The sequence below is a fragment of the Sminthopsis crassicaudata genome, chromosome X (genome assembly GCF_048593235.1).
Source record: "Sminthopsis crassicaudata isolate SCR6 chromosome X, ASM4859323v1, whole genome shotgun sequence".
Taxonomy (NCBI): Eukaryota; Metazoa; Chordata; class Mammalia; order Dasyuromorphia; family Dasyuridae; genus Sminthopsis; species Sminthopsis crassicaudata.
Window position 1 is genome coordinate 84,430,588 of NC_133623.1, and position 26,099 is coordinate 84,456,686.

Below are 26,099 nucleotides of genomic sequence, written 5' to 3' on the forward strand. Positions count from 1 at the left end.
AGTAAATCCTCAAAGTTGAAGCCATTTTCATAATAAGATGTTTTAATTTCTCATATGGCAAATCTATAGATACAGCCCAGTTAAATAAAAGGTGGAGGATTTTCAATATCTTTTAAGAGTGAAAAGGAGTCCTGAGACCAGAAAACTTGAGAATTTCTGGACTAAATTATCTCAAAAGTTTCAACTTTATATCTCATGATTCCATGATTATAACAAGATTCCTTTGGAGTTCTGATACTTAGTATTCCCAATTATTAATACAGAATTGGGGAAGTGAGCATAGGATAGGCTCTGTCTGGTTGCCTTAGTGAGAAGATGGAATGGAATGTGACATGGAAGGAACAGCAGGAATACACTATCCCTCGATTGTTCAATCTGTGGAGGAGAAGGAAAGCAGAAAATTCAAAATATTGGAAGGTGGTAGAGGTTTTTAAAAGCAAAATAAAGCATTTTATATGTGTTCCTGGATGTAATATAGAGTTGCTGGGCTTTATGCATCATTGAAGATCAGGGCATCCAGCTCTTGATATCCCATTTTATGAATAGACCCTGGGTTCCCAGGGTCCCTCAGTTCTCTTCTGTAGAGGGCCACAGATAACTCTGGGTAAGGTATAAAACTCTTTAGCCCAGAGGGAACCCGCTGACAATTTCTGGTTTAGCTCCCCATTTTCCTTTGGTGCATTTCACTGTTCCTGAGAAGTCAAGGAAGGCATGACCACCTGTGTTCTACTTGAAGCAAGGGATACTTACAGTAAAGAGGAATTTACATATCAATAGCGGGGTGCTTATAGTTAACACATGCACAGTGCCCTGGGGTGATGTAATCTTACTAAGGTATTTACAGGCTGAGAGGACTTGAAATAAACGGACTCCATCTTTGACCAGCCTTGTGGCTCTCCTGCCTTCTTCACTCCTCCACTAAGACCAGGGATTCAGGCTGGTCCCAAGATCCTTCAGAGATGTATTCTAGACAACATATTTTGGCACCAACCTGGGAGCTCTAGAAAGCACACTACACTCTTCCTTCTATGGTTTTCTTTGAAAGCAATTCAGAATTCCCACCCATTCAGCAGAGAGCTACAGGACTCCTCTCCCCTCCCTGTCTTTCCTTAGAGCTTTGAGTCTGGAGAAGATGAGGGGAGCCTCCTGGCAGAATGAGATTGATTCTGGAAGCAAAACTCCTGGGTTTGTTTCCCACCTCCCTGTGTAATCCTGGACAAGCCGTATTCCTTTTTTATGACTGTTTTCTCATCTGCAAAATGGGAGCATTGAACAAGATGCTCTCAAAGGTAGCATCCTAAATTCTAAGACACTGACCCTCCAAGAAGCTAAGGATTGGACTAAAAGTGAATTCAGCCCAGGACTGCAGTTAGAATTGAGGATTAGAACTACTTGTTCCCTAGCCTCCACACTTCATATTTGCATAAGGATCAATTTGTGGTCTTCAGAGTAGTGCCCTTGGCAGGACAACCAGTTCCCAATACTCAGCCATGAAGAACCTCCTAACTCCACACTAGCTGGACTCTTGTAATTGACCCATGGGTCACATCCCTTGGAGGTGCTAGAGATTTTTTATGTCTCTGAATTAATGATAATGGACCCCTTGGGACCTTGAACAGCTGAGCCACCAGCCTATAGAATGAACTTCCAAATGTCTTTTGCCCTGTTCCCATCCAAAGGGAAAGATAGACCCTTTAAGAGGAGAACTAAAGGAATGAACATGGAATGGAAGGAAGGTGGGAGCATTGGACAACCAGATGTTGGATTTTAGAATGCCCCTTAGACACCCAAGGAATTTATAGTTGAGAAAAAGGGGGCCCAAAGATGACAAGTACTTTTTCCCAAGTCACACAGCTAGTAAAAAATTGAGTCAAGATTCCATTCCAGGTCCTCTGATTCTAAAGCCAGTGTTCCCTTTCTCCAGAGGTTCCTAACCTTTTTGTTTCCTGAACCCTTTTGGTTCCCACTGTAGTCCTCTCAGGACTAATACTAATCTAAGGTTTAGCCTTCATCACCTCTGGCAGAGTAGCCCTTTAAACCTCTAAGATTATCCTAAAGCTCCTCCTGCTCCACCCACCTCATCCTCTGTTCCTGTTCCCATTCTCCCTCTTCCTTCTTTTATTCTTTTCTTGCTTTCTCCTAATTTTTCTTCCCTCCTTTCTATTTCTTTTTTTACCTCTTCCTTTTCATCCTCATCTTTTTCTCTTCTCTTCTCCTCTCCATCTTTCATAGGAGTTGTTAATCTGGGGGCTACAAATCCCTCAAAAGTTGCATAATTGACTTTTAGGGGGTCCGTAAGCTTGAATGTGAAAAAAATTGCATTTTTATTTTAATGAACCTTTAATTTATTCTATAACCCTATGTATTTTACTTTATGTGCTTAAAAATATGATTCTAATCCTTGTGCACTGTAATAGCAATGTTGTAATGTTGATCAACTGTGAACGGCTTGGCTACTCTAATCAATACAATCATCCAAAACAACTCCAAAACACTCATGAAGAAAAAATGCTATCTTCTTTCAGAGGAAAAAAAAAAACTGATGAATTCTGAGTGCAGACTAAAGTATAATGTTCTCATTTCATTTGTCTTGTTTTTTTTTAATAAAGTATTGCTAATATGAAAATGTTTTACATGATTTCACATGTATAAATGATGTATTATTTCCTTCTAAGTGGGTGGGAGAGGAGATGAAAGGGGTCTAACACTAAATTTACATACTAATCTATAGTAGAAATACCCGGGGGAAGATCCCTTAACTGTTTAATTTCAGGTAAAAATAATATATACCTTTTATAACAGCCAGTCATGCAACAGAGTTCCACATTGTTCATAGGATACCACAGCCAGTCTCAGAATCAACAAGGTGGGTATGATTTCTGATTAGAAAATAAATAGCAGTGATGACTTTAAATTTGAATTAAGCATGCTTTCCCTCTCCCTCCTCTGGAGAGACCTTTAGAAGAATATCTCCTAAGTCCTCCTTAAATTCATTAGACATTGGCTTCTGTTTTATTTAAGAACTGAGCATTTTTTTGAAGGGAGTAGAGCTTCTAAGAGAAATATAGCCATAATCTTAAATTCCCCTGACCTTAGAGAGCTATTGTTCTAACAATCTGTCTGTCAATGATTCTAAAGTCTTCTGGCCTTAGGATAGTTCTACAAACATTACTGGATGTCAGAGAGATAATCTGTTGGCCAGTGATAATCAAGTTCCTAAGACAATAGTGACTAGACCACTCCTCAAACCTACCTGTAAGCCTTAAAATGTGCAAATAAGTAACAAAGTTCTGGTCTCTCTAGCTTTTTCTATAAATTTGTCTTCATGCTCCTGGTTCTTTGCTAACTATTTTTGGAACTTAGCCTACTTCAACTGGAATTACAATTAAAATAAGCTTTGCCCCTTGACTTTGAGGTAGGCTCAAGCCTGCAAATTCTTTTGATACCTCGTGACACTGGTCTGCAACCCCAACCATTTGGGGTCTGCTTTCTGAACCTCAATATTTGGTGGCCCATATGGCGAGTCTGGCCTCCCCTGGCTTCATTCCCTCCTTGTGGAGGTAAGCCCCTCATGTTTTTTCTCCCTCAATCCTATAGCTGGGACATTTCAAGCAACTGGCAGAAGTCTTGTCTGGGTAATCTCGAGCTCCACACTCAGCAAATTGTCCTTGACTGCGGTCTCCAAGATGTGGAAATTCTTGCAATTTTTGGCAAAGTTCCTAGGGAATCTTTGCCACCATTCCACCTTCTCCGGGACACTAGAAGAGACGAGATACTATAGGATGGATTTTGGCAAAGACATTTTATGGGTTTTGGCAAAGATGGGACAGTCTGCCTAGCAGACACTGATATTCAGCATCTCATTCGGTGGAGTTTTGGGGCAGGGGTCATGGCGGAGGGAGGACTGAATGTCAAAGGTGAGAAGTGTTAGTAGACACTGACATCTATTCCCAGGCAAACTATCCTATTGAATGTTCTTCACACATAATACTCCAACCCCTTTACCCTGCTTGGGCCCCATACATAGACTGATGTTCCTTCTTTCCTTAGTCTGTTAGGAGACAGATCAAGTGCTACCTTCAACAACAGGCCTTTGGAGATGTTTGGAGATATTACTACTTTCCCATTTACTTTTCTTTTGTATAAGTATGCTTATATAATGAGACTGTCCCCCCAAATATAGCATGAGGGTGTCATTTTGTAGCTCAAAGGCAGAATAAACACCTCTAGCCTCTTCTTCTCTTACCTCCCTCATAGAAGCCTTTTTGCTTTCCATGAGGGGAAGCAGGAAGGGATTTGGATTCAGATCTTCCTAAGACCAGACCCAGTACTCTATCCACTTAATAACCAAACTGCCTCTACCATGACTGAAGCATTTTCATTTCCTTTTCCAGTGATACTACTGCTGATCATATATAGCAAGGAGATTAAAGACAAACATCCCTTTATGTACAAAAAAATCAATTGGAAAAGTATCAAGTGTTCATGGGTGGGTCAAGATGATATAATAAAAATGACAATATTCCTCAAATTAATCTACTTTGTGTTTGAACTCATTCTTTTGTGACTACAAGCCCATTGTTCAGTGTCACTATTAAATCAAACTCCCAATAAATTATTTTACAGAACTATAAAAAGTAATAGTTCATCCTCAATATTTTATCAGGAAAAAAAATCACCTGGAAAAACAAAAGGTTAAGAATTTCAAGGGAATTTATCAAAAAAATTCAAATGAATGTGGTCTAGCTGTACCAGACCCAAAACTATATTATAAAGCAGTGGTCATCAAAACCATTTCGTACTGGCTAAGAAATAAAGTAGTTGATCAGTGGAACAGGTTAGGTTCACAAGATACAATAGTCAATGACTATCGTAATCTAGTGTTTGAAAAACCCAAAGATCTAGCTTCTTGTATAAGAAGGCACTATTTGATAAAAATTGTTGGGAAAATTGGAAATTAGTATGGCAGAAACTGGGCAGTGACCCACACCTGATAGGGATGAGAGACATGCTTGAGACAAATTTAAGGTATCTGGGTGGACCATGCATGTAATTGGAACAAGGCATCACAAAGTATACAATTTATGAGTTAGTTTCTATTAATTGCAACAGTTTATGAGTGTGTTAGATAAGTAGATTGTTACTGCGAATTACTGGGATTTGTGACTCTGTTAGATAAGCAGATTATTACATTACTGCTAGTTACTATTTAATATTAATTTTTTTTATTTTATAATTATAACATTTTTTTGACATTACATATGCATGGGTAATTTTTTACAACATTATCCCTTGCACTTACTTCTATTCAGATTTTTTCCCTTCCTCCCCCAACCCCCTCCCCCAGATGGCAAGCAGTCCTATACATGTTAAATATATTACAGTATATTCTAGATACAATATATGTGTGTATAAACTAATTTTTTTGTTGCACAGGAAGAATTGGATTCAGAAGGTAAAAATAACAGTTTACATTCATTTCCCAGTGTTCCTTTTCTGGATGTAACTGATTCTGTCCATCATTAATCAATTGGAATTGGATTAGTTCTTCTCTATGTTGAAGAAATCCACTTCCATCAGCATACATCCTCGTACAGTATCATTGTTGAAGTGTATAATGATCTTCTGGTTCTGCTTGTTTCACTCAGCATCAGTTGATGTAAGTCTCTCCAAGCCTCTCTGTATTTCTCCTGTTGGTCATTTCTTATAGAACAATAATATTCCATAACATTCATATACCATAGTTTACCCAACCATTCTCCAATGGATGGACATCCATTCATCTTCCAGCTTCTAGCCACTATGAAAAGGGCTGCCACAAACATTTTGGCACATACAGGTCCCTTTCCCTTCTTTAGTAGTTCCTTGGGGTATAAGCCCAGTAGTAGTATGGCTGGGTCAAAGGGTATGCACATTTTTATAACTTTTTGGGCATAATTCCAGATTGCTCTCCAGAATGGTTGGATTCTTTCACAACTCCACCAACAATGCATCAGTGTCCCAGTTTTCCCACAGCCCCTCCAACATTCATCGTTATTTGTTCCTGTCATCTTAGCCAATCTGACAGGTGTGTAATGATACCTCAGAGTTGTCTTAATTTGCATTTCTCTGATCAATAGTGATTTGGAACACTCTTTCATATGAGTGGAAATAGTTTTAATTTCATCATCTGAAAATTGTCTGTTCATATCCTTTGACCATTTATCAATTGGAGAATGGCTTGATTTCTTATAAATTAAAGTCAATTCTCTGTATATTTTTGAGATGAGGCCTTTATCAGAACCTTTAACTGTAAAAAATTTTTCCCAATTTGTTACTTCCCTTCTAATCGTGTTTATTTAATATTAATATTAAGGTGCAATGTTAGAAATGATGTATTCCTGTAACCTTGGAATGTACACTAAGCAGCCTGAAAAAGTTTAGTGTTATTGCATATTACTTTAGAGACTATATAAACCCTGGCTCTCGGGTCAATAAACGAAATTGTCTTGGCGATTTCTGTTTGACTCGTGTGTTTCATCACCACACTCTTCATATTCACTGGAGCTGGCTTCCACACTCCAGAAGAGGCCTGAATTAAATGATATCTATATTAAAAGGAGGAGTTCTAACCCCAGAATCTGCTAAGTGGAGTTTTTAAAAAATATTTTCATAATTACATCATTATAATTTATTGCTTCTGTATTCTCCTATATTTTATTTTATGCATTATAAATCATTTTTCTGAGACTCTTCTCAGAATCTGTAGGCATTAGCAGTCTACCAAAGGGGTCTAGGGTACAAAAAAAGGTTCATATCCCCTATGTGAGGGTCCGGGCTAGCTCCTCTAAAGAGCTCAGAATCAGTCCTTGTCAGGATAAGCAAAAGTCCTTGCCCCACATTGGGCGCCAAAATGTAAAGGTCCGGTCGTCTCTAAGTTATCCTTCCAGACTGCTGTCTCAACTCAATCTCCCAGCCAGACTCCCTCTCCAGGCTCAATGCTGCCTCTTTTATCCTCCCAGAGAATGGGCCTGTGAGAATTCAATGGGGCCTGTGAGAACTCCCCCAGCCAATGAACTTGCTTCTTTTAAAGGTGTAAACTCCTCTAAATATGTAAACTACTCTTCAGAAGTCCAAAGGTGTAAACTTCCCTTAAAGCCCCTAACCAGAGGTGTGAATTCTGAGCTAGAGGATTGCCCAGACAACCTGAGTTCTCATCTTGTAATCCTAACACCCCTATACCAAAGGAAACAGGTGGTACAGTGGAGAGAACAATGCAACCCAGAGTAAGAAAGACCTGAGTGTAAATGTGATCTGAGACACTGTGCAAACTTGGAATACTCATCTGACCTTTTTCTGCCTCAGTTTCTCATGGAATTTTAATAGCCTCTTTCTCTTAAGGTTGTTGTGAGGATTGCATGAAAGAATACTTATAAAACATTTAGCGCAGTGCCTGGCATATAGTTAATGTTTAAAAATGTTTGTTCTTTTGTCTTAATTGACCAGGTTAATTAGGAAATTTCCCCTTTCTCTAAGTTTAAGGTTGGACTAGAATGTCTCAAAGATGTTTTTTTCCCATTCTAAATCATGTATGAACTCTTTGCTGTTGTGGGATTGAGGGCCTTTACTTCCCAAGAATCTTGTGGGCAGAGATGTTGTCCAGGCTCTTTCTTTTATTGTGGCTTTCAGACAGCTCAATAATTCTTAGATTGGCTCTCCTGGATCTATTTTCCAGGTCAGTTGTTTTTCCAACTTCTATTTTTTTCCCTTTTTTTTCTTTTTGGTTTTGTTTGACCTACTCTTGATGTGTCATTGAACATTCAGATCCTTTGTCCAGTTCTAATTTTTAGTGAATATTTTCTTCATTTAGTTTGTTTACTTCCTTTTTCAGTTGGCCAATTGTACTTTTAAAGACCGGTTTTGTTCACTGGATTTTTTTTCCCCATTTCACCAATTATATTTTTAAAAGAGTTGTTCTTTTCTCATTTCACCAATCCTATTTTTTCAATGAGTTGTTCTGTCTCCATTTCACTAAATCCATTTTTAAGGTTTTTTCAATATATATGTATGCATATGCATATTTTTTTCCATTTCACCAACTGTATTTTTAAGGAGTTGTTTTCTTCAGTTATTTTCTGTTTCCTTTTCCATCCTCTCATGCAAAGCTGTCATTTCTTTTCTCCATTTTTCTTCTGTCTTTTAAGTTCCTTATTGAACTTTTTCAATAAGTTTCCTCATTGAACTGTGACTGGGTCACAGGTTAGGATCTACTCTAGAGTACATGTCTAGTTGATGACTATGGAGCAAGGACAACTCTTTTGTTATTATTACTTGTTATTCCTTTCCTGCTTCCTTTGGAATCCTCATCTTCACTTTGTGTTTGAACTAGTTCTTTTGTGACTATAAGCCCGCCAATACTGGCCAAGATAGTATAGACCATTGATAAGCCTTCCCCTCCTTATCTTTATAGCTAAATTACAATGTGTGGGAGCAGAATATTTTTCTCCCACCATTTCTCACATTAGGGATTAACAGGAAAAGTATTATGAGCAGTTATCTCAAGTAAATGTGATGGAGGTGCAGCTTCTAGGAGAAATACTGCAGTAATCCTGATGCCCCAGATTTTAGGAGTGCTGTTATTCCAATCTATTTTTCAATGATCCTAAAGTCTCCTGGCTTCAGGAATATAGTCCTAGAAACTCTGATGACTTCCAGATAACAGTCACTGATAACAGCATTTCTGACACAAATGGTGAGGTGCATACTGGACACTCCTCATTTCTACCTCTGGGCCATAAAATTAGTGTATCAGTGACATGAAGAACCAGACCTCTGCCTTTTGCTATAAACTTGTCTTCCTGCTCCTGGTTTTTTGTTAAATCTTTTTGGAACTTAACCCACTTCAGTTGGCATCACAATTACAATAAACTTTGCCCCTTGACTTGGAGATGGGTTTAAGACTGCAAATTCACTTGAGACACATCAAAACACTGGTCTGCAACCCCAACCTTTTGGGAGCTCATTTTGAACCCCAAGAAAGGAAAGATAATGAAGTGGAAAAGAGCAGTGTGTTGGTGCCCCATGAGGCTGGGGGAAAAGGAGTCAAAGAGGTTCCTTGGCCTCCCACTGCAGCTATGACCCAGATTAGTGCTGCCCCTAGCCAGGGATTTAGACATTAAAGACTGCCCAATCAGACTCTTCGAGGAGGTTGGTGTAGGTGGGGCTCTGACATGCTGACACAGCCCACAGATAGTTAGGCTTTGATAAACTACCTGGAGATTGGCTGAGGAGTCTGGCCCTAGGGAAGGCAAGCAGTCAGACCAGCAAGGAGGCAGAGGCTGTAGGAGAGAAGAGCCCTTACTTCTGCCAACCCTGAGCACCATGGACACTCAAAGATGCTTCTTGATTCTGATGCTGCTAATGATCCTGAGTCAGGACCACAATAGGCTGTTGGCTTTCCTTAGATTTAAACGTGGCCGTAAGTAATGGGGGAAATGAGGGGGGAAAACTTCTACCCACTCCTTGGGGAGACTCCTAGAGCTAGGGTGGGGACCGGGGGAAGACTGGGAAAGAACAAATCCAGGTGGGAGGGAACCCCCCAACTCTATTGAAGCTCAGAAAGTTTCCCCAAAGAGATTTTTTTCCCCAGAATCAAGCATAGAATAGGAGAGGGGATGATGGTGTTGTGAAAAGGAAGGGGGAGAGGGTGATTACAGAAAGATTTCCTGCCATGCTCTGCCCTAGGGGCATGCCCCAGAATCAAAGAGAAGTGCCTTTTCAAAGAGTCCAGTGCTTGCTTCAGAGACAAGGATTGCAAAGCCACAGAGAGATGTTGCTCATTCAGCTGTAGAATGCAATGCATAAACTCCAGTGAAGGTAAGCAACCTTCCTCCTTCCTTCCTTCCTTCCTTCCTTCCTTCCTTCCTTCCTTCCTTCCTTCCTTCCTTTCCTTCCTTCCTTCCTTCCTTCCTTCCTTCCTTCCTTCCTTCCTTCCTTCCTTCCTTCCTTCCTTCCTTCCTTCCTTCCTTCCTTCCTTCCTTCCTTCCTTCCTTCCTTCCTTCCTTCCTTCCTCCCTCCCTCCCTTCAACCAGTCAGCTAGCAGGCATTTATTAAGCACCTACAAAACCCAGAGAGCCTGGATGAGCTCTAAGGATGATAGGAAGTTTATATAAGTGCCTGTCCTCGTGGAGCTCTCTGCAATCTACTGCATAAAACAGAAGCACAGACCCAGAATAAACATTACCGTGAATCCAGGAAATGCCAAATGCTATCTGAGAACCAAGAGAGAAGATGGTTCCAGAAACATCTTCCTAGAAGAGATGGCATGTGAATTGGGCTTGCACATCAGGTGGGAATTTCTAAGGGGAGGGAAAGAGTATCTACTTTTGGCAGTGCCCCCTGCTCTCACCTCTGCAGCAGGATGCCTGCTTCTGCTCATGGCCCCAACCTCACTGCCCCTATCTCTGGCACTGAGAACTACCGGGCTCATGACTTGGTACAGGGACTCTTGGACCTTGGGTTACAATCCGAGGAAGCAGATGTGATGGGAAGGGGCTTGGATAAGGAGGGGGACTCTTGCATCCTGACTCCAGCTCTGGGCTACAGCCTAGCAATGGGAATTTGGGATCACAGACATTGACCCCAGGTGCTCCCAGCTGGACCTGGGAGCCAGGTCTCTGCATTCCCAGCTAAAGACTCTTCCAGATAGTCAGCACTGATGATGTATGAGGATGGGAAGAGGAGGTTGACCCTCAAACTCTTTCCTTGATCTCCCAATTGTCTAATCTCATTTCAGACCCATGTGAGGAGGCTGTCAACGTTAAGCCTTGTTCCAACATTTTAACGCGATGGTACTTCAATGCTGAAAACAATACGTGTCACCCCTTCAAGCTCAACTGGTGCAATGAAGGCAAAAACGACTTCCAGTCTCACGATGTTTGCAAGAATACTTGTTTAGCATATGGTAAGGCCAAGGCATTTAGGAGGCAGTAGTGTGTCCAACAACGTGAGCCCGAAACCAGGAGTCCAATTAGGCTCTGATCCTGATTAGTTCCTAATCAACTGGGGCCACTGGGTTGCCTGCCAAAGGTGGGGTTGATCTGGGGTTTGAAGGACACCAGGGAGCCCAGGAGGGAGAAGGGAGGTGGGAGTGCATCCTGGGTATGGAGGGACAGCCAGGAAAGTTGTCCAGATGAATGGTCTTGTCTGAGGAACAGCCAAGAGGAGACCAAAGGTACTGGATCAAAGAGCCCATGGGGGAGTGTCATGTAGAGAAGATGGAAAAGGGAGGGGAGGGGATAGGTTATGAAGGACTTTGAGTGCCACACAAAGGAACTGATATTGGATCTTGGAGATGATAGGGAGCCAGGGGAGTTTATTGAGTCCGGGGTGGGAAGGATGGGGATAATATGGTCTGTACAGTGTGAGCAAAGGCACGAAGATGAAGAAATCAGAATGAACCGACAGTATGTAAAGCTGTGCACATTGCCTGGGACATCCCGTCCATGATCCGGGGGAGAGTGAGATAAGGGTGGACATCTTGCCTGTGGAGGGGTGTGGGTAGGGGGTCTGGAGCCAAGGGGATGAGGTCTTGGAAATGAGAAGTCTGTACTTTCTGCTTTCTTCTAGGACATGGAGTAACAATAAACCGCTTTGATGTGGAAGGTGAATCAATTACTGTGAAAACTTAGAAATATGTCCCTCTGACATGCTTCAGCAATCTCCCTGCTTCACAGAATAGAGCGTCTGAGAGCTACCGGGCAGTTCTGGCGTCATCTTGTCCCCTGCCTACTCCTCCAGAATTTCCTCCCCAACGTCCCACTGCAAGGGCACTTCCAGCCTCTGCCTGAAGGCCTCCAGAGACGAAAAGCTCACTCCCTTCTGAGGCTTCCCCTTCCATTCTTGCATATCAGAAGTTTGATCATATACACAGGGTCCCCCAGAAAGTCAGCCCCAAACCTGGGATTGGACTCCTCACATCCTGACACTTCTTAGAGGTGGGAGCCTGGGCCAGGTGTTTCCCCTTTACTAGTCTTACTTTTCTCATTGGTCACATGGGGGTGGACTTGAGGGCCTCCCAGGTCCCTTCCAGCTCTAATTTGTGAACAACCTCTGTCCAGGATAATCTAAACCCTCCTGAAATTGGGGCAGGAATGCTGACCAAGGCCAATCTTACCCTGTGAGCAGTGATCGTAGGGAGAAAGAGCTCTTCTCTTTGGAGCCCAGGTGGACTGAGGACATATAAACATGGCTCCCCAAGGCCAAAAGGATCATGACGGTCCCCAAACACCCAGTCCTGGGGACTTTCTGTTGTTGTCGAGTCATTTTAGTAGTGTCTGACTCTTCCTAACCCCATTTGGTCTTGTCTTGACAAGAATGGATTTGATATGTCCTTCTCCATCTCATTTTACAGATGAGGAAACTGAGGCAGACAGGGTGAAATGACTTGTCCAGGGTCACACAGCTAGGAAATGTCTAAAACTGGATTAGGACTCAGGCCTTTCTTGAGCTCTCTCCACTGCCCCAGATAGCTATCCAATGTCTGTATGTTGTATGGGAAAGAAGAGAGATTAAAGATTCACTCTATAGCAACTGCTCCTCTTCTTCCCAAGCTACAGGGCAAGGACTAAGTTTGAGGGAGCAGGGCCAAAGGGACAAGTGGGCCAGACATGGCATCGTGAGGTTTCAGAGCTGAAAGGGAACAACTCCCTCCAGTCCCCCCTTCCTCCCCCCCCACACTCACCCACACCACACATTCACATTTTGAACAATGAGAAAGTACGGTCCAAAATCGATTGTGTGATTTGACCCACATCATATAATAAATGGCAGAGGAGAAATGAAGCCAGTACTGCTTGGTACCCAGCCAATGCTCTTTCCTCTATACTACACTGCCTTTCTTGAGTCCTTTAACAATTATGTTTTTCCTAGGTTGATGTACTCTTTTCTTCCTGTGAATAAAACATATTAAAATAAAGCCTTGAATCTTGATTCTTTGTTGCCAGATAAAGAAAAAAGGAAAAAAAGGAATGGGAACTACCACAAGAGTTCCCCAAGATGGTTGAAAAAAATGGAGCAGGGGCAGGGAGAACAAAAATCATTTCTCTCTGTTAGCACAGAAAATGATCTCATGTCCAATAGGCTGAAGTCCTTTGTGCATCCTAATATGGGGACATCCCTCTTGTGACTTTGGTTCTTCAGTTACTGGATTCTCCTGCTGTCTCTAAGAAGCCTGATCTGAACCTGAAAGTCAGCAGCTCTTGTCCCAAGAGAAAACTGCCACATTTCAGAACTCCCATTCCTCAGGCTTGTCCATTACGGACTTTTGGAAAGAAAGTTAAGAGAAAGCAGTTGGGAACTCTTGTGCAGGCTCTGAAGTCTCCCACTGCCACATGTCTCTTCTATCAATCCTCATTACTGAGGGTACTCCTTCTACCAGACCTTCCTTAGAAATACAAGGAAGAGGAGTCTGTGACAAGGAGCCCAGGAGGAGGGTCATCCCCATAGCTCCTTTAATGATGGTAACCATACCGGATTTGGGTTCAACCTGACAATCACTGATAGCCTTCATCTCCAGTTGTCCTACTCCTCCATGGAGCATGAGCATGGGGAGTCTTCTGGGTGGAGGAGGGAAGTGTAGTGAACTCCTTGTGTGAAGGGGAAAGGACAAGGATGTAACAAACTCCCCCAAAGTCTTTCTGGGGGTAGTCACAGATTCCCCCTCACCCCCAAGAGACTGACAGGTGCCACCTGACTCTGTAACTGAAAAGGCCAGCTTTTCTGGGGTTCAGGGTCCCTCTTACTCTATACCTTTGATTCCAACAAAATCACTTCAGCTGCCTTGTTGACTTGTCGTTGATTTATTCAAATCAAGAACAATTTAGATGTTAGAAAGCACCATATCACACACTCTGCCCTCTGGGAGTAGGAACTGTGCATGGACTCCATGGAGTCTGCAGCATAACAATGAGTGCCCATGACTGAGTAGTATCCCATTCTCCCCAGCTGAGCTACTCAGCAGGGCTGATTCAGAGAAAATCAAGAGGCTGGGGAAAACCCAAGCCCAAGGCACTCAGCACCATGGGATCCCCCAGTTGCACCCTCTTTTTTCCCTCTTTTTAAAAAAAATTATAGCTTTTTATTTACAAAACATATGCATGAGTAATTTTTCAACATTGACCCTTGCAAAATCTTCTTTTCCAAATTATCCTCTCCTTCCCCCCACTCCCTCCCCTAGATGGTAGGTAGTCCAATACATGTTAAATATGTTAGAATATATGTTAAATCCAATATATGTATACATATTTATACAATTATCTTGCTGCACAAGAAAAATTGAATCAAGAAGAAAAAAAAACCTGAGAAAGAAAACAAAGTGCAAACAAACAACAACAGATAGAGTGAAAATATTATGTTTCCACCCTCTTTTTGCTTGAGCTGATTTTGTACCACACAAGATTTGGCAACTACTGAGAGGGAGGGAGACAGACAGACAGACAAAGACAGAGAAAGAGAGGGATAGAGAGAGATTGTAATACAATATTGAAAAAGACAAAAGATGTGGACTCAGAGAGGATTCTGGGAAGATGGTGGAGTAGGTAAGTATATTTCAAGCTCTCCAATTTTCCCTCACAAATAGAACAAATTTGTACCTCAGGGAAAACATAGTCTGGTAAAAAAAATCAAGAAGACTTTGGCAGGAAAGGGGTCCTCCTGTTGCAACCCAAGAAGATTTGAAGAACCAGGGCCAGGATTAACCCATTTTAAATTCAAACACCTCCCCATAGCTCCTCAGAAACACCCAGTGGGGAGCTCTGGAGCAAGCTGAGTGTGGCTGGAGCCTCAGCAGGAACCATAGAGACTTTCATCTCTTGGACTGTGAGTAGAGTCAGGGATCTGAGTCCAAGCAGACTGAGGGAACCTCTACTTACTAGGAACACCAATCTCAAGTGTGCTGCCAGGATACATCCAGAAGGAACCATCACATATACCAGTGCAAAGGCAGGGAGGCAGGGAGGCAGGGATGCTGCTGACTGCAGGCACTTGTAGGAGAATAGGGCTCTTGGTCTGGGGTTCCAGGTCAGAGGGGAGAACTGAAGTGAAGCTAGAGAGACATTATCCCTTCACTGTACAGTTTAGAAGTATTTGCACTAATACACCTTATTAAAAAAAACATGCAAAGAAAAGTCCAACCATAGAAACTTATTATGGGAACAGGGAGGATCGAAGTTCATCTTCAGAAGACAAGGAAATAAAAGAAGCTTCTCTGCCTAAGTACAGTGAAATGGTTCCTGGGCACCCCCCAATCAAACACTAAACTTGAAATTATAAAAATAAAAGGAGAGATCAATAAAATTGAAGGTAAAAAAACATTTGAATCAATAAATAAAACTGAGAGTTGGTTCCATGAAAAAACTAACAAAACGGAAAAACCCTTGGTAAATTTGATTAGAAAAAGGAAAGTGGAAAATCAAATTGTTAATCTTAAAAATGAAAAGGGAGAACTTGCCACTAATAAAGATGAAATTCCCAACTTTATGCCAATAAATTTGATAACATAAATGAAATGGATAAATACCTTCAAAAATATAGGTTACCCAGATTAACAGAGGAAGTAGTAAATTTGTTAAATAGTCCCATTTTAGAAAAAGAAATAGAACAAGTTATTAATCAACTTTCTTAAAAAAATCCCCAGGACCAGATGGATTTACATGTGAATTCTACCATACATTTAAAGAACAATTAACTCCAATGATATATAAACTATTTGAAAAAATAGGGAATAAAGGACTCCTACCAAATTCCTTTTATGACACAGACAACTGATGCCTAAACCAGAAAGGATAAAAACAGAAAGAAAATTAAAGATCAATCTCCCTAATGAACATTGATGCAAAAATCTTAAATAAAACACTAGAAAAAAAGATAACAGAAAATCATCCCTAGGATAATACACTATGACCAAGTAGGATTTATACCAGGAATTCAGGGCTGGTTCAATATTAGGAAAACTATTAGCATAATTGACTATATCAATTAACAAAAACCATAAGATCATCTCAATAGATGTAGAAAAAGCATTTGATAAAATCAAACACCCATTCCTATTAAAAAACAATAGAGAATATAGGAATAAATAGACTTTTCCTTAAAATAGTCAGTAGTATCTATTTAGCACCATCAATAAGCATCATATGTAATGGTGATAAACTGGAACCATTTCTAATAAGATCAGGAGTGAAACAAGGTTGCTCACTATCACCATTACTATTCAATATTGTATTAGAAATGTTAGCTTTGGTAATAAGGGAAGAAAAAGAGAGTAAAGGCATTAGAGTAGGTAATGAGGAAACCAAATTATCATTCTTTACAGATGATATGAGGGTATACTTAGAGAACCCCAGAGATTCTACTAAAAAGCTATTAGAAATAACCCACAACTTTAGCAAAGTTGCAGGATACAAAGTAAATGCACATAAATCATCAGCATTTTAATACATCACTAACAAAATCCAACAGTAAGAAATACAAAGAGAAATTCCATTTAAAATAACTGCTGATAGTATAAAATATTTGGGAATTTATCTGCCAAGGGAGGGTCAGGAACTATATGAGCAAAACTACAAAACACTTTCCACATAAATAAAGTAAGATCAAAACAATTGGAAAAATATTAAGTGCTCTTAGATAGGTGGAGCAAATATAATAAAGATGACAATAGTACCTAAACTAATCTATTTATTTAGTGCTGTATCAATCAGACTCCCCAAAACTATTTTAATGACCTAGAAAAAATAACAACTAAATTCATCTGGAAAACCAAAAGGTCAACACTTTCAAGGGAACTAATGAAAAAAAGATCAAATGAAGGTAGCCTAGCTGTACCAGATCTAAAACTATATTATAAACATAAACAGCAGTCACCAAAACCATTTGGTATTGGCTAAGAAATAGACTAGTTGATCAGTGGAATAGGTTATGTTCACAGGACAAAATAGTCAATAACTATAGCAAGCTAGTGTTTGACAAACCCAAAGACGCCAGCTTTTGGGATAAGAATTCATTATTTGATTAAAAACGCTGCTGGGAAAATCGGAAATTAGTATGTTAGAAACTAGGCATTGACCCACACTTAATATCGTACACCAAGATAAGGCCAAAATGTTTTTAGGATCTAGGCATAAAGAATGAGATTATAAATAAATCAGAAGAACATAGTATAGTTTACCTCTCAGACCTGTGGAGGAGGAAGGAATTTGTGACCAAAGAAGAACTAGAGATCATTACTGATCACAAAATAGAAATTTTTGATTATATAAAGTTAAAAAGCTTTTGTACAAATAAAACTAATGGAGACAGGATTAGAAGGGAAGCAATAAGCTGGGAAAACATTTTTACAGCTAAAGGCTCTGATAAAGGCCTCATCTCCAAAATATATTGAGAATTGACTCTAATTTATAAGAAATCAAGCCATTCTTCAATTGATAAATGGTCAAAGGATATGAACAGACAATTTTCAGATAATGAAATTGAAACTATTTCTACTCATATGAAAAGGTGTTCCAAATCATTATTGATCAGAGAAATGCAAATTAAGACAATTCTGAGATACCACTACACACCTGTCAGATTGGCTAGGATGACAGGAAAAGATAATGATGAATGTTGGAGGGGATATGGGAAAACTGGGACACTGATACATAGTTGGTGGAGTTGTGAACTGATCCCACCATTCTGAAGAGCAATTTGGAATTATGTCCCAAAACTTATCAAACTGTGCATACATACCCTTTGATCCACCAGTGTTACTACTGGGCTTATATCCCAAAGAGATAATAAAGAAGGGAAAGGGACCCATATGTGCAAAAATGTTTGTGGCAGTCCTTTTTGTAGTGGCTAGAAACTGGAAATTGAATGGATGCCCACCAATTAGAGAATGGCTGAGTAAATTGTGGTATATGAATGTTATGGAATATTATTGTTCTATAAGAAATGACCAGCAGGATGAATGCAGAGAGGTTGGAGAGACATATATAAACTGATGCTGAGTGAAATGAGCAAAACCAGGAGATCCTTATGCACTCCAACAACTATATGATGATCAGTTCTGATAGACATGGCTCTCTTTAACAATGAGAGGATCCAAATCCGTTCCAATTGATCTGTAATGAACAGAACCAGCTACACCCAGAGAAAGGATCCTGGGAAATGAGTATGGACCACAACAAAACATTTCCATTCTTTCTGTTATTGTTTGTGTTTTTGTTTTTTCTTCTCAGGTTATTTTTACCTTCTTTCTAAATCTGATCTTTCTTGTGTAACAAGATGATAACTGTATAGATATGTATGTATGTATGTATGTATTGTATTTCACATATACTTTAACATATTTAACAAGTGTGGTACTACCTGCTATCTAGAGGAGGGGGTGGAGGCAAGGAGGAGAAAAGTTGAAACTGAAGTTTTTGAAAAGAACAATGTTGAAAAATTACCCATACATATGTTTTGTATATAAAAAGCTATAATAGAAAAAGAAAGAAAGACAATTAAGGACCCTCATCTAAAATCATAAACAGATCTCCTGAATCATTCAGAGCATGTCCTGGAGGACAAGTACCAGGCACTGTTCCTATAATCTGCAAAATAGTCACAAAGAACATTGCCATGGGAACTCCAGCCTCCTAACCTTTCATCCAACTTGCATTTTCTTGATATTTTTGACATTGCCTTTAGATATATTTCCAGAAAAAATATTGGAGACTTTTAATTATTTAACAGCCCCAAACTCATCTCTTCAAGAAGGACTCTGTACTGTTAGCCATGGATAAATGAATGAAGAAAAAAAATAAGAACTCACTATATGCAAATAACCCTATTAAACACTGTAATACATATCCCCTTTGGCAACACCACTTCCACATTCTGAACCCCACAAATTCAATGTTGATATCCCAGTGACTTCCTAATTTAGTGAAAATGCATGTATGATCCAAAGAGAATGTAGTGAAATATATAGAAGAATAGTGGCAGTTTTTCTATCTGGAAATTTTCCCAGAGCACTGTTCCCCCTAATCTCTATCCTTCCCCATTTATATCTGCCCAATACTTCTGAACAGCCTAAAATTATGGTGAACCAATGGGTACATGATCAACAAATGTTTTAAAACCTAAAGCAATTTAACTCAAAATCGAATAAATAATTGCCTACTTCACATTTTGTTTTGTCACCTCTGCTCTTTTTCAAAGTTTTTGAGCCTAGAAATGGTGTTCCCAATTCTCCCAACTCTTTCATGTGTATACTTGTTATGATTTTCTTTCTTTGTATTTGTAACATATAAGAAAGGTTATATCACTCCATCCCTACTGTCAGGAGGAGGCTTCTTTTGGACAGTGTCAGTCTGTCCAGAAGTCTCTGGGTATCTCTCTTGGCCAGTCTGTTGAAGGAGGTCTGAGCTCAAGTGATTTCTTTTTGTCAGGGTCAGTGTTGGAATGAAATAAACTACTGGGTTGTCATTGGACAGTTAACAACAGCAGTTTTATTTTGAGCATGCACAGCACAGAATTGTAACAACAATATAGTGACACAGCTTCTCTGGACACAGCCCCTCTTCATTATCCAATTATTTGTTTGGTTTTTTATTATATCTTTTTATTTACAAAACATATGCATAGGTAATTTTTCAACAGTGACTTTTGCAAGACCTTCTGTTCCAAATTTTCCCCTCCTCTCCCCATCCCCTCTCCTAGATGGCAGGTAATCCAATACATGTTAAATATGTTAAAGTATATGTTGTAACGTGCTCTCCTGGCAGTTACAATTACTAGTCTGTCCTAGGCCCAACAGAGTACCTTTGACCACTGTCCTTTGCAGTGTGAACTCTACCCAGCTCGCCTCCTCTGAGGCCTTCAAAGGTCTCTGGCCACAATCTCTTGAATCTATAGTTTACTAACCAGTAGCGCGCTCAAGAACAGCCACGTGTAATCTTAAAAGCCTTTATTATACCTACTCACATAATGCCCTGACTGATGCCCTGACTTGTTGGTTCCCTAGTGAACACCTGGTCAGAAGACCCATTTGTTCACTACCAAAATCCTTACCTCTTTTGGCTACTCATCTTGGCTTGGCCACCCAGGCTAGGAAGCCAGGGTGAAGAGCGCCAGGTTAAAGAGAGGGACTGCTGCCTACAGTGGGCTTATAAAGGGCCTGTGAGGTCACACACACAGCCAATCAGCGAGAGAGTCACCCATTACGAAGCTATCTCAATGTGGCCAAGATCCCACCTACAAGGCAGTCCTAATATCCACAGAAATTACTTCTGGGCCTCAATCTCCTGATGCACTGTGTCCGCCCATTTAAAGGACCCTTACATATGTCAAATCCAATATATGTATACATATTTATACAGTTATCTTGCACAGCACCTCTTCATATAAATAATTTGATTAGCTAGATGGAGGTAGCAGGTAAGAACACACATTTGTAGTTTAATTTGCTAGGTGGTGTGAAGTGTTCATGTCCTATCAAATTTTTACCGGATTCCTTTCCCCTTCTCTCATCCGTTTGTTTTTGTTTGTTTGATTTTTTAATTAGAAAGTGTGTCCTTCCTTGCCTTTACCCAACTTCTGTTTTAGGATTCATTAAACATTATTTTAATTTTATTTATTTGCTTGTTTACTGACAGATTTATGTTTTCCATTGATCAACCTTTCAATTTTTAACAAGTTTCAATTGTTTTCTGGGCACCTACATGTCCCAATGGACCTGTCATAAAGAAGACTCATCTCCCTTTCATGTTAGATACTTACTAGCTGTGTGACCCTATAGAGGGCCAGGAGGTGAGACTTCGTTCCAGATTTTGAGTCTTACAGTAACTTGGCTCACCAAACCTCCCTTACTGAAATAGCAGAGACAGCTTGTCAATATAACAAATTAATAATCTAGTGACTGAAGCAAAATGCAAACACTCCTCTTTGGATTAACGGCAAACCTTTGAATTTAGGACAGGAAAAAGAGCCCACAATAGAGACTAAAGGCATTTGGGAGAAAGATACTTGAGACAATGGTATGATAAATTTTACCCTGATGTGTTTGTATCTCTGTCTAATTAATCAAGATCCAAGGCTTAATCTTTTACCTCACAGTAGATCTTATTTGTTAGAGAAAACTATAGGAACTTCAAAGAGTGTACTTTGTATGAAGTCTATGAGCATTTGATGTGTATATATATATATATATATATATATATATATATATATATATACATATATATATATATATATATATATCTGAACAATAAACTTTGAAGAGTCCATAATCAGGACACCTCCTTATTTCAGTTCTTCATCTATCTCTCTGGGTCTGTCCCACTTTAAATCCTGCCACTCTGCTCCCTGAAATCTCTCAACCAAGGGAGATTGTCCGTGATTGTGAAGAAGCTCTACGTTCTGTCTGTTTTAGCAGATCTGACTTAAGGGAAATTCCCCTTGAGAACCCAGATGAGGAGTGGTTCACAGATGGGTCTAGCTTTCTCAAGAATGGGGAGAGAAAGGCAGGCCATTCTGTGGTGACCCTTTATAGTGCCCTGCAGGCTAAGCCATGGCCTCCTAGGACTTCTGCCCAGGAGGCTGAGCTCACAGCCTTAAACAGAGCTGTAGAACTGGGAAGGGAAGGAGAGTGAACATCTATACTGACTCCAAATGTGCTTTTCATAGTTTGCACACTCATGGGGCGATTGGGAGAGAGAGGGGGCTGTTGACAGCAAAGAATTCTCTCATTAAACACGCAGAAGAAATCCTGCATCTATTGCAAGCTGTCTATGAACCGAGGGAGGTTTCAGTCATATTCTATAAAGGACATCAGAAGGGAGATTCGCTTCAGGCTTAGGGAAACAGGCTTGCAGATTCAGCTGCTAAAGTTGCCGCCTATTCACCCCCTGACCATGGCACCTTTAATCCCTCAGCTCCCTGATTCTTATACCCTTTCTATAGTTCACAGGAAAAAACCCTTGCAGAAGAAAGGGGGTACATCCTTTCTCCTTCTGGCTGGTTGCAAATGCCCTCAAACCACCCCTTAATCCCAGAGGCAAGTCAGTGGAAAGGGATCTCTGATCTTCATCAGGTCACACAGTTGGGGAGACATGCTCTCCATTCCCTGGGGAAATGCATCTTCACTGGCCACAAGCTGGGAGACACAGTCAGGCAGGTCTGGCAGGCCTGCCCAGTTTGTGGCCAGGGGAATCCTGAGGAAGCTGTTAAGTCCGCACCTCTCCTGAAGCCAGTCCAGAGGACAGGGACATACTCCGCTGAGGACTGGCAACGAGACATGCCCCCTTGCAGAGATTTCCAGTTGCTCCTGGTATTTGTTGACACCTTCACTACCTGGGCAGAAGCTTTTCCTTCCAGGACTGAGAAGGCTCAGGAGGTATCTAAGTGCTTGCTGAAGAAGATCATATCTCATTTTGGCCTGCCCAGCTCTTTACAGAGCGATAAGGGGCCGGCCTTTACTTCCCAGGTAACCCAAGCTGTAGCCAAAGCCCTTTATAAAGTGGAAAAGCCCAAAGTCGTTCTGACCTCCCCAAAGGCAGTTAAAGTGGAAGGGGCCCCCCGCAGGACTCGGATTTCTAGGATTAAACATGATGCTTGTTTCCTCTCCTTCAGATACCTCAGGATATTTCTGTGAGCCCTTGGAGGACCTGAAGTTTCTCTTTCACAAAAATCCTGAGAAATCTCTGGAGAAGGAAAGGGACATTGCCTATAAACTTCTTCCCTCCTCATCCTGAGGACTCTACTCATGGTGCTCTCTCTCCAGCTTTCCTAGTCTTACTCTGAGGGCCCTCGCCAGTGGGGAGGCAACTTCTTGGTCAGAGTAGGGGACTCTGTGGGGAATGGGGGTGTCCGGGATTGCTGGGTGTGCCATCACCACCCCCAGGGTGGCCCACAGATGAGGCCTAATGCATTCTTTGCAAAGGTCCCATTCCCACCTGTCACTCTCTCCTCCCTGGATGCCACCCCTTTTGTGCTAGCTACCCCCAGGGGAACTACTCTGACCCGACTGTCCCCTGCTTCCTGGCAGGGAAGGATCTCGCATCTACATATCACCACACTAAAGAAACAGTGTTTGTTACTGTTTCCCATGATGGTCATGTTTCCATCCCTGATGTGGGCACACTGACCTGTACCACTAATACTGTGGGTGCAAGCGAGTGTGACTCCTCTTAAGCCTGATGTAATTTCACCTCGGCGACTTGCACCAGGCTAGGTGCACTTATGATTATGAACCTCCCCAAAGAATAACTGTGGGGAACCCATTCTGGGATTATTGTGCAAATTCACCCACAGCGCTGCTACAGCACCTCCTTTGAAGCTTCTCTATAACCTCCGGAAAACTAAACATCTGATTGATAGAATGCTTTGTGACTATAATCATCCTTGGGGATGAGCCACCTAGAGACCGCTACAGAACTTGACCTCAGGTACCATCTATGCACCTAAAGGATGTGCTTTTCTCTGTAAAGTAAGTCCTCCATTCCACCTCATTGTTTCTAAGGGGCCTGTTAATAGAAATGCCTCCGACTGGGGCCCTCCCTTGTAATGTTCTTCTCTAAAGTGTAAAGCCTTCGTTTCAATTTAAAGTAATAATCACCTCAAATGCAGCCAGGGATTAAAAGTCCAAATCCTTTACTGTCTCTTCCAAAATCTCATCTCCTTCACTTGGGGCTCGGCTAGTTTTCTGGAGGCCTTCTGGGTCTTGGTTTCAGTGTTCTCCTGCCACCACTTCTCTGTCTTCCTTCATTCTGCCTGACTTGTGAATCTCCTGGACTGAATCCTGGCTCTGAATCTCCCCAAGTCAATCTTGGTTGAGGCTCCTAGCTTATATATGCTCTCTTAAAGGTGTGAACTCTAAAAAGTACTAAGTACATTAGTGAACTGTTAAGCATCCTGCTAAACAACCATTGTCTCTATCAATTCCACTGACTTAGCACCTTGTAAGAATTCTGACACTCTCCCATCTGTAATTCTTTCCACCGGTGCCTAACCCCTTTCAAGCTTAGGGGTCTTGCACTCTAGGCTACTTGATTACCCCTTTCACTGTATACAACAGCAGCACCTCAGACACAGCCCCCACCCCTTCAAGAAGACAAAAACGGAGATTTTGGGGAAATGTTCTGTGGTACTTGAAAAAGGGCACTTCAATGCTAGTGCCCTGGGTGGGGTCCTTACAGCATGAAAACGTTCTCTCCAACCTGACAGCCACAATCAATCAGCTGGCCAAGGAAACTGCACATTCACTCAGGGAGATCCAAGAGTATCTGAACTCTCTTGCTAACATGATCTTAGATAACTGAATAGCCTTAGATTATCTCCTTGCCTCTAGCACGAGTATCTGCACCTTGGTCAACACCTCTTGCTGCATGTATATTAACAACTCAAGGGAGATCAAGCTTCACACTGAGAGAATCTTAGAGAAAGCTGGCTGGATTCAAGACATTCATGAGAAACTCCTTATGCCTCCCCAGTCTTCCTCTGGGTAGGGTTTCTGGCTACAGTCTCTACTGGCCCCTATACTAACTCCACTCCTAATTATTATCTTTTTGCTCATATTGAGCCCCTGCATTTTCAGATTACTCATGGGATTTGTTTCTTCTAAGCTTCAATATGCAAATTTTCAACTTTTCCTGCAACCGGGGGATCATGGGACAACTGATGGGCAAACTCAACATCCTCTGGATGCTGCAGCTGCTATCTTTAGAACTCGTTTCTCTCCTTCAAGCATGACCCCCCCATTACCTAAGGGACAGTGCTACAACCTCTCTCAGCATGAAGAAGCTTCAGAAGATCGAGACCTTTGGCCCTTTTCCAAATGAATTTGGGGTTAACTGTTTGAGGGGGGAGGAGATGAAAAAAGTGAACTCTGATTGACAGCTTGCCTGCCTTCTTCACTTCTCCTCCAAAAGACCAATGACTTTGGGCAGAGCCAAGATGTTGGAGAGGACACATGTGTCTTTCTGAGCTCTCCTTTACCCTCAAACTATTTTTATGAAACTCGACCTCTGAATTATGGCTTGACTGTCAAAACTCACAAATATTGGGAGTACAACACATTGCCAACAGAAGATAATGTTGAAATTTACCAGAAAAGTTCGGTTTTGTTTGTACATGGGGATGGAACAGGGCTAGACCAGTTGCAGACTCAGGCAAATAGGCAGTGAGAGCATAGAGAACAGCTCACACTGAGCAGACCACAGTGAGGCGGGGTGTGGTCTTCACAGGCTGAAAATCTGTGGGGAGAACACTATCACAGTGTTGGCTACCCTGTTCTGGCAGCAATCAGTAGATCAGCAGAGAAGCTATAAACACACAGGGTAAAGACTATAACCCCAAAATGCTAGAGTCTCTCGGGACCTGGCCACACCCACCCAGCACTGGGATGGATTTTGCACAATCTCAGAGCCCAACACTGATCCCAGCTCATCCATTGCTGTTCCACTGCTGCTTCACTGCTACTTCCTGTTGTCTGTTGAGGAAGCTCGTTAACCCCACATTGCGCCCAAATCAAACTGCAGCTTTTTGTTTTTGTTGTTGTTAAAATGAGTAAAAAGGCAAAGCAGGCTCTAACTATAAATAGCTTCTATACTGAAAGTGAACAAATTTCAAACCCTGAGGAGACTAAAAAAAGGTTAATATGATCTGATCCCCACCACATTAGGCTCTCATAGAAGAAATTTTAAAAGGCTCTTAAAGTGTGATAGTGGCAACCTTGTTTCACCCCTGATCTTAATGGGAATGGTTGCCATCATTCCCCATCACATATGATGCTTATTGATGGTTTTAAATAGATGCTACTGATTATGTTAAGGAAAAATCCATTTATTCCTATACTCTCAAGTGTTTTTAATAGAAATGGATATTGATTTTTATCAAATGCTTTTTCTGCATCTATTGAGATGATCATATGATTTTTGTTAATTTGGTTATTAATATGGCCAATTATACTGATAGTTTTCCTAATATTAAACCAGCCCTGCATTCCTGGTATAAATCCTACTTAATCATGATGTATTATCCTGGGGATGATTTTCTGTAGTCTTCTTGCTAATATCTTATTTAAGATTTTTGCATCA

At 41.1% G+C, this 26,099-nt stretch overlaps 2 protein-coding genes across 4 annotated transcripts in view; one reads left to right on the top strand and one right to left on the bottom strand.

The window, feature by feature from the left end:
- Positions 1 to 26,099, bottom strand: part of LOC141549155 (transcriptional regulator ATRX-like) — a 796,624-nt gene that overhangs the window by 172,676 nt on the left and 597,849 nt on the right. The gene's annotated exons all lie outside the window — the stretch shown is intronic.
- Positions 9,263 to 12,871, top strand: LOC141548644 (eppin-like). Its single transcript, XM_074277655.1, has 4 exons — positions 9,263 to 9,457; positions 9,724 to 9,855; positions 10,775 to 10,942; positions 11,608 to 12,871. The coding sequence occupies exons 1-4, from the start codon at positions 9,361 to 9,363 to the stop codon at positions 11,667 to 11,669; spliced, it is 459 nt and encodes a 152-aa protein (XP_074133756.1). The 5' UTR covers positions 9,263 to 9,360; the 3' UTR covers positions 11,670 to 12,871.

What these genes read in the sequence shown, in the direction of transcription:
- LOC141548644 (XM_074277655.1), top strand. Translation starts at nt 9,361, where the DNA reads ATGGACACTCAAAGATGCTTCTTGATTCTGATGCTGCTAATGATCCTG. An exon ending in CCTTAGATTTAAACGTGGCC is followed by an intron (nt 9,458 to 9,723) that starts GTAAGTAATGGG and finishes GCTCTGCCCTAG; the next exon opens with GGGCATGCCCCAGAATCAAA. An exon ending in ATGCATAAACTCCAGTGAAG is followed by an intron (nt 9,856 to 10,774) that starts GTAAGCAACCTT and finishes ATCTCATTTCAG; the next exon opens with ACCCATGTGAGGAGGCTGTC.